Source organism: Habropoda laboriosa, unplaced genomic scaffold, assembly GCF_001263275.1.
Source record: "Habropoda laboriosa isolate 0110345459 unplaced genomic scaffold, ASM126327v1 scaffold172, whole genome shotgun sequence".
Lineage (NCBI taxonomy): Eukaryota > Metazoa > Arthropoda > Insecta > Hymenoptera > Apidae > Habropoda > Habropoda laboriosa.
Genome location: NW_017100331.1, coordinates 955,921 through 965,648, shown reverse-complemented (window position 1 = coordinate 965,648; position 9,728 = coordinate 955,921). Strand labels below are relative to the sequence as shown.

Below are 9,728 nucleotides of genomic sequence, written 5' to 3'. Positions count from 1 at the left end.
AAAACATTTTTCTATAAATATTTCATTTATTTTATTCATACATTTTTTTAAGGAGTATTGGAAAATTATGAACATTTGTACAGTTGATCGATTCTTTCCTCTGATTGCAAAGGGTTGTCAGTATTTTTATTGAACAAATATTATTCGTGATAAACTGTTAAAACTTGTGTTTTAAATGTACACATTTACGATACAGTAGTTGAAATTCTATATAAATAAATTAAATTTCTATACGCATAAAAAATCGATCTATGAAACAAAGAAAGATTCATATCGAAAGATCTTACATTCAATTTTCCCTCGGTCTTATCTCCTAATTAAATTTAAATATTCTTCTGATGATAACTTGATAAAGCGTTGCATTAATCTGACTAAAATATTTATCGTTGGAAGTTCACATATTACGTTGCTAACGTTTCATAATTAACATTTTGTAACATTCTACGAGTATACTGTATTGAAAGGATAGGTTCGAGCATTCATTGGGAAATTAAGAAAATAAGCCTTAATTAATGAAAATTTTCTATTTAACATTTTGCCAGTTAATTTTATCGTGTATTATTTTACTAATAACGTTAAGTAACATCAAGCAGTACAATTGAATATGTCATAAACATACCGTTAATAGTCCAAGCTCGTCTAATACTATGCTTCAAAATTTCCACAGGGGACGGTGCCTTCTGATTTATAGATCCTTTGGACACCGAATTCTCGTAGGTCCACTTCCCGGTGACGATATGCAGTTCCCTAAAATAATAAAATTTCAAAATTTTAATAATTTCTTGAAATTATAACAATTTTAATAATTTAAATTTAAACACTACTTTTTAGCAATTCTTTTAATTATTTGAACGCACTCATTAAGGAAGCACGAAGAAACAATTTTCAAGAAGAAAAAGAAGATACGTTTCCTTAACGCATATCGCACAGAATACTATACTAAACAATTACAACAATTTTGCAAAATACCGATCACAGAATTATACTAATACTACTAAACGCGAACCTAACCAGTTAACTGTGGAATTTAGTTTTAAAAATCCCTCACGGGATGCGGAATTACAATCAAGCAATGCAGGGCTAATGCTCCTATTATAAATTTCACGAAGAAAAAAAGTAAAGCAAAACGAGGAAGGATTACATTTTTATTCAATAAGAAATTAACAATTCATTGTTGAAAAGGTTGTTGTTATTAAAAATTTAGATATTGTCAAAAAATAATAAAATTCATAAACAAGAAAAATTAAAGAAAAGAAATAATTTTAAGAAATTCAGTTGATTTCAGCGTGGTATTCGGAGAATACCAGATGCATTGGGGAAAATAATCAACTCAGTTTGTAAAAAGTAATATTTTTGAACGGGGAATATCCGATATACAAAGAGAATAATCAAACTTTTCTTTATAAAATACACAGCAGTTTCATTGGTAATATAAAGGAAGCATACCACCAAATGACATTTTTATTACTTCTTATTGATTTAATTTTTTATTTTACACGACGAGTATACACGTCAACCGCACCGAAATAAAGTTATCGATTGACGTGTATACACGTCGAACGCAGTTAACTGGTTAATTCAATAAATATTATTAAAATTTTCCACGCGTTCAAACCTTCTCTATATCCGAAATAACACAGAAAGCTGTACCAAAACAATTTTGCAAAAATACCGATCACAAGATCATACTAACACCACGTTAATCCTACTACTAAACACAAAATTAGTTTCGTCGACATTGTTCAAATATTCCACGCGTCAAACGTTCAAATAATTTCACCTCCAATGAAAAAGATTGCTAATCTTTGTAAAAAATTAAAAAGAAAAGAAAAGAAATGCCGACAGTGGTGAAGGTGCCGGAAGATCTGAAGAGAGCCGCGAACGAGACAGGCTGTAGAAGAAGGAAACGGTAACAATGGAGAATTACTCACGCGATCTTATAGCAAACGTTACAGATCCATTCGACGTCTTTGTTATCGGTAGGGCTCCTGACCTCGATACGGCACTGTCTGCAAACTCTGTGCCTGCAGCGTGTACACGAAGCACCGGTGTTGTAAAATTTACCAAACGGTGCACCGCATCTGGTGCATTTACGTCCTTGGTACGATAGTTCACCCGACGCCTTCAGAAGTCCCCTCCTTCGGAGGAATTGCAGATCAGCCTTTAGTCTTCTGTAAAACGCGCAGTTTTTTCCATTACCCACTCGTTGCACCTTAACCGGCCTACGACACTTATCGGTTTATTATTCGTTAGATAATTATCGCGCGAATAGAAATTGATAAACGAACGTATTGTCGCCAGTACCGTACATAAATCGGAATCAAGAAGGCGCACCGTAGATCAACCCCCGCAACATGCTCGCTAAAATGTTAAAACGATTTAAGATACTTGCGGATAACGTGGATATGTTTTTATTTTTCCTTATCTAATTTTTAACCCTTTCGCATTTTTAACCACGGCTGCGAAATTTGTTATCTTGGTCGTGCCGTTTTAAAATTCGGTTTGTTACATTGAGATGCAAGTGCGTGAAGGATGAAATTAAGAATTAAATTAAGGTGCAAGTGCATCAAAAGGTTCCAACGCCTATAGTAACGGAAGGGTTAATAATTTCGGCGAACTATGAATGCGTTAATTTCGTGACCTTTACGACATTACATCCTATTTGAATCTCTTACAAAGGGAATTTTAAGAATTTCGAGTTACCCGTAGGATGTACTGATTAAACACTCTAAGGGTTATGGACAAAAATAAAAAATGAGAAGTGTATAATCGATAAATTCGAATTTCTAGAATTGTAGGTTTTAATATCACCCGAATTTCGACTGAACGTAGATACTAATCCGTTTTGAAAATTGAGACCAGAAGTTTATTGCAAATTCAATTTAAGGAGCATGTAATTTTATTTTCATAAGTTAAATTCAATACTGTAATATTTTTATAATAGGTGAGTGATTTTCATGCAATAGTAAGAAATTATCCTAATTGTTTCTGCAAACATTTATCAAGTGACTTTTTAAAAAAAAGTGCCAAAAAGTACTTCCCTAATTTTTTGTTTATTTACTTAAGATATGTTAAGCTTCAGGTTAATATCGAATTTAACCCTAGAGCGGTCTTCGTTTTGACTTTACACTTAAGACTTTTGGGTCAAAAAGAACCCAAGACCTTACGTGTAATAATTTTTGTTTCCAACGCGACGTATGAACCTAGGACAATAAGCGTTTAAAACAATGTTAAGGAACGTAAACTTGATAACAGCAAAAATGACTAAAAATATAAAGAGGCGGTGGGTCAAAAAAGACCCGAAGACCGCTCTAGGGTTAAGATGGACGAAATCGTTAAAAATTATTTTTATCACGGCACCTTAAATGAAAGACTGAATCATTTCGTTTAAAATCTTAATTTTGTAACGACTGTTCAAATTTTCTTCACATTCGATAAGTATCCCGATACTTATACACGGAAGTGTAAAACTTCACTTTTAAAAAGTCTCTAATAGCTAGTTTCACCCTGATCGTTCTAGTATTAACAAACAAGTGTTCCTTTTCATTAAAATACGTCAAATGAAGAAATGCCACTACCCAACGTATCAATTAACTTGCTTTCTCTAATAAACGACACTCGATCGTGCAAGTACACGTTCGCTGGTATATCTTTTCATCCATATCAATTTCGAAACGGTTCGATAAATTTGCCACGTATATCGAGAAAATAACCGTACATTATTCATGTGACACTTCTCGAACTAATCGTATCACGTCTCTCAAGAAAAGAAAGAAAAAAAAAATAGTTTCAAGGGATCTGTGTAACTAATTACCGTCGTTCACCGTTCGCTGATCATGCGATCGTAATTAGCGACCCCTGGCGTTTATTATGTGCTGTCAATTGATCGACGCGTGATCGCTAGATTATTCAATGACCGGTAGAAACGAACGAGTTATGACTGGCGACATGCGCTCACAGGAGTATTGTGATTGCGCCGCGTCAATGCTACGTACTCACGCAACGAACGCACGTGATGTTTTCCTCGAGAAACCAGCGACCGTTCTCTCTATCGCGGTTCACCGTGCGTTTCGTAAAAACGCGCGCGCCGCGCTGCTGTGCATTCGACTCCCTGTCAAGCGAGCATGACCGCCGCGCCGCGCTGTTTTAAATTTGACATTGCGCAGAAGGGGAACGGTTAAACCGGAAGCGCGTTAAATATGGCGCGCGGATATAACGTGAACTACTATTATTAGTTTGGTGCAAATGGACAGCTCGAATTGGCGAGTGTTTGAAATAATTTTTAGTAAAGAAATTTATGATATTAGGTTATGTCGTAAGTCCGTGACGAATTTTATAATTTGGATCGATACTTCCAGGGAACCTTTAAATTTGATAAACAAAATGTAAGTGTCTTCTTATTCGACAATTTCTTACCTATTTTTTTTTTGTTTTTTGGTAAGATCATTATATCGTCACTATAGAATTTCCTTGGATTTGAATTAAAATATTTTTCGCTTTCGGCACGAACTCATGGGATTGTTTGGACGTTATTATCTGACGCGATGAATTTTTTTTATACAAATTTAAATTTGAAAAAATTACTGAGAATATAAATATAGATAAATTGTCTTAAAATCACACTCAAAATTGACTACTAATCCTGATAATATTATTGTAAGTCTTGAAATTAATAAAAAGTATCATTAAATTCAATTAATATTAAGTTTTCCTGTCGAATTAATAAACGAACTTTTCCAGTTACTGAAGTAGAAGAACAAACTAGAGACGAGACAGGTGTTGGAGCTGTTACAGCAGCAGGTAAACAACTTAAAAAAAAAAATTGAGCACTTTTTGTAAAAGTTATTAGAATGAATAAAATTAAAATGTAGTATTAAATTTCAACTATGAAATTTAATTATTATACCAAGCATCAATAATCCAGCATTTTCAATTAAATTTAAAATAACTGTTAGTATTCCAAGAAATTCGGAAACATTTAAAAACTACTAATTGTCCTAACTAACAATTTTTTGAGCATCTAAAAAAAAATTAAAATTTTACAATTAAATTAGGCTATTTCTAGAGCCCCACAAAACACGTAAAATATTCTAACTTTGCTTAAAAGGTGAAGACACTCGTGAAATTTCTTGAAAAAGAAAAATAAGCATATAGGAAATTTCACCTAAGGTTGGCAGAATTATACATACAGATAAACTTTTAATCGATTCCATTCTTATCTTCGTATTTCACACAGTACAAGCATTGTTCACACACATCGGAAGAACGGATACGGAATACTGTTTAGAAAACGACGCGTTAAAAGGATACTCAAGGAAGCAGAACTACAGTTTCTTTGACTTTCGGCTAGATGACAGTGACTCATAAGTAAGCGTGCAGTCGCTGTATCTAGTCCCTTTTGTTATAAAAAAAGAATCGACGCACCACGCAAGAAAGATTGCTACATCTTTCTGGTTGGTGCCAATGCTGCGTTAGCGTACATACATATATACCCCGTAGGTGTTCTATCTGGTATACAGGATGGTTCTAGAAACTGGGTCAAGATATAGCACTTTCCAAAGCGAAAATTAAGTAAGAATGATAAAATAACTAATTGAACAGTTCAACGAAGTCTACGTTACTATAATTTTTCTTCTCTTCCCCCGGGATATTTACTTATTAACCCCTTAACATATGACAACCTGTCAGACTCCTGACGGAAATTCTAGTGAAGATGTGAGAAAAATAGTTGTATCCATAAGAAAAATTCGTCGTAATCCTAACTTTCGTTTGAATTTACAACACTGAGAATTACTAAATGTAATTAATCTGTGATAGATTAGTTTTTGTTACCTGGTACAGTACTAAACCAGAAAATGGCTGACGCTTAGATGCATAGTCAGAAAAGAAATCATACGTTAAGGGGTTAATGTATCTACTTAGTAAATTTTATATTACGATAAAATTCGTTTTTGCAAATGCAACAATGGAATATGTAATTGTATTAGATACTTGTTTAAATAGAACTAGATTGTACAGTTTTCTCTACGTAAAACATGATTAGGATAATGTGATAAGAAAAATAACTAATTCACGAGATAAAATCATTTTATTGTAACAAGTATTGAAACGTTTCATCGTTACATTCTGAACATTTTTTCTACCCATTTTCTCACGTTAATTTATACAATTTATATCCGGTAACCTCGGCGGCCAAGGTGAAGGACTATGAGTACCGAACCATTTCCTCTATTAAACTTCTGTAAAGTAGCTAGTTAAACTTTGCGCGTTATAACCTGGCGCTCTGTCTTGCGGAAAATTCGTTTAATTACGTCGAATTTGCGATGGAACATCGTCGAATAAAGACATTTCTGCTCTTGTCAATTCTTAATCGTAGAAAAGCGTTGTAATTAAGTTCAACTCGCTTCGACAAACTTGATAAACAGAATTTGGAATTTAAGGCAAAAATAAGAAACGCTTATTCGCTGGGTGAAATGTGTTTCTGTGTTACATTGTAAGAAGAAAATCGAAAAACTGACGATTGAAGAATTGCTTATTATAGTTAGCGTTGTGATAGGAGAAATATTCATTTTTCGACCTCGATACTCCAGACTTCCATTCGAAAAAGTAACGAAAGTAACGAAAAATTAGTTTCGCAGAAACCATTGAAATTTGTCTTCTTACTATCGCTTAGAAAAGAGTTACACCTGGTCCCAGTTTCTAGAATTACCCTGTATATCTGGTTTCCATTCCCGTCGCAGTGATAAAGCACATTAACACAACATACTGTACATACGGTGCAATGGACACGACTGAATAACAATGAACGATATTTCCTTTGGCTTTCAGATATCACGATTAAATATTTGAACACCTTTCTCCTTTCTTTCTTCCTTTCTCTCTCCCTTCTTTTCTCTGTTTCCCTATTCGAACAGTGTTTGCGCATGTACTTACTGTACAAACGAGATATGGTGAGAATAAATGATAGCAGATCTATACCTACATATATACATACAGATATGTATATTTCTATGTCCAAAACAGGTAATTCTAGTACCTGAGTTAACTGATGTTCAGTGTGGGAATTGTGTGTAAATGAAGAATACATATTTAGAAGAATGCCTGGTATGTTTGTGATAAACATTCCATCTTTAGAGCAGGGCTGCTCAGGCAGGCCTGTTTTCGAGATGGGAACCTAAAAATCTGGGAATTTGGTTCTGTTCTAAATTTCAATTTTGAAAAATTAATTCTTGCATTATGATCTTTAAGATATACACAGTGACTCTTATTAATATTCGGACACTCTTTAGAACAGTGTAACTTTTTTAAAACTGGACCAAACGACTTGAGTTTTTTTGAGAAGTTAGAAGGATTAGTTTGCTAAATAGATGATGTGTGAAAACAATTTTGGAAAAATTGCAATTGGTGCAAATCGCGATGAAAATTGTGAAAGTCACTTTTTGCAACTTTTGTATCTGAATTTGTAATGAATTTTTAAAACGTACGTTTTGTAGATTTATTTCAATTATACACATGCTAAAAATTTCATTGAAATCGGTAGATACAGAAACAAGTGACTAATTACTGATATTAAAATATTAACAGATTTCTCGCAATTGTAAAACTGGACTTAAAAACACAATTTGTATACAGGGTGAGTCACGCAATTGAGATGGGTTGTATCTCGAGTTTGGTTAGAGATAGGAAAAACTTGAATTCTTCGTATCATTCTGTGTGAAAAAGTATTAGTGTAAGGTGTTCCAAAGGTAAAGTTCTAAAAGTAGAATCTAAACTTTCTGACCAATTTAAATTGTATCTTCCAAAGTAAAATTTTTCAGAATCGTGAAAGAAAATAATGAGAAATATAAAAGTTCTTCACGACTATTTAGTTTTTCCAATTTTCCGCTGACTTTGAGCATCGATCGCAATAAAACTAAAACGAGTATTAAAAAAATGCAATTTACCATAATATATTACAATTAGTTCCATCTAAAAAGACCGCCATTGATTTCAATTTGCAACATCACGAAAATCGCTTTCTGATCGTCATCAGATCGTTTTGTCTCATTGTACACCGTTCCTCTTAAGTAGTGCTGCGGGCAAAGCTAGGGGCAAGTGACGTCGACACTCATTAAAGCTGAGAGGGAAGAAACAGTTGTGGTGGGAGTGCAGCCTCTAGCTTCGAAGCATAGTTTTCATTCTTAGGCCAGGTAGTTACTACTACATTCATACAGTATAGTCGATGGAAGCGATAGATCAGTCAGGTGCCAAAATACACGTAATCTGTACGCCAAAACGGCGATTCGAGGGAGTTAAAGAGCTCGAGCTTCGCTCAGGGTTCGTTCCTCCATTGCGGTACATTTAAAAAATATATCTACGTCTTAATCGTTGACAACTGCAGGTCAATTTTTACTGATACAGGAATTACTATGGAGCAGGATGCGACGGAGACTCAAGGGGGTATTCTGGTTTTGAACTTTGAAAAGATCAATTTTTCTTTTTGCATTTTCTTAAAATATAAGTATTCTAGAACGTGTGTGCCAAAGGATTTGTTTGAATTCGTAAAATTAATATAGATGTAAGAGTTTGAAGGATGCAGTCGTACCTAACCTCATTTTTCGAAACGATTTACACGATATCTCAAGTTCTAGTTTATCAATTGACTTGAAATTTGTAGAGAATCTTCAGCACATATCCTGTTATCGCAAAAACCAAAATTTTTAACATCCGTCGTTTTTTTCTTGTTCTTTTAACACGCTAAAGATGGCAAAACATAAAGAAAATCGATAGTCTGAATTCAAAATGCTGCCATTTTGTAAATAATCAATATGTTTACTTTATTTGGGTTCAGACCATAGCCCGATTCACACTGATTAAGATTCATCCTCATTTTTCTATTTTGGATCAGCAGAAGGTCCGGAATCATGTAAACAGTCAACACACTTTTTGTAAAGCACACTCTATAAAACAAACTATGTATAACTCGTATAACTTTTATTGCTTTTACTTCAACAAAATACATTATGTATTTCAAATACCTATAAACGTATGTGCAAAACCTTAATGCAGAAAGTTTAACGGTTCTTTTGAAAAACAATCCTACAGATTGCTTAAAAGATGGCATTCAAAACCAGAATACCTCTTAATACCGTGTATCTTAAATGAAGCATTGTAAGCAGAAATTTTAAACATGTACCAATTCACAAATGAGAAAGCTACGTCACTCGCTGTTACCGCATAATGCTTGAATTTACGACTTTAAAATGTTGCTTCCACCGACTATACCTCACCGTAGAATCGTTGCCCGAGAAAGCGTGGCTTACTGCCCGAATATCGCTGTGTGCTCAAGCTAGTCTGACCACTGCCCTATGGGCAACTTGCTGAGCGGTTCTGCTTTAGAGCACGCATAATAGAATATATTCGCTCGTATGCCCAAATGTAGAAACTTTACGATTTGTGTCGTGAATTCTTTAATACGTGGAAACTCATATATTATAATACTGGAATATTCAAGCAGAGTTAAAAGAGCTAAATTATGCGATGGTACATGTTGCAATTCGTAAAAATAGAAAACTCCGCATAGAGAGAAAAAAGCACACACTCAAAATGTTTTGCTCGAGTTTATGTTAATACTTTCGTTTAATAATATCAACAGTTATGGTATCGAGTAAATATTTTACTACATTCAAGGAAAACTAGCTTTCTGCTTTGTACAAGTTTGTATAATAATAAAATAAATATATAGAATA

The 9,728-nt window shown here is 33.9% G+C and overlaps 1 protein-coding gene across 1 annotated transcript in view; it reads right to left on the bottom strand.

The window, feature by feature from the left end:
• LOC108574465 overlaps positions 1-9,728 on the bottom strand; it is an 84,475-nt gene that overhangs the window by 62,507 nt on the left and 12,240 nt on the right. The window contains exons 2-3 of the mRNA XM_017937065.1: positions 1,932-2,171; positions 620-747 (exon numbers count right to left, since the gene is read on the bottom strand). Of these exons, the coding sequence (XP_017792554.1) occupies positions 620-747; positions 1,932-2,171 (368 nt within the window). The remainder of the gene's footprint in view (positions 1-619; positions 748-1,931; positions 2,172-9,728) is intronic.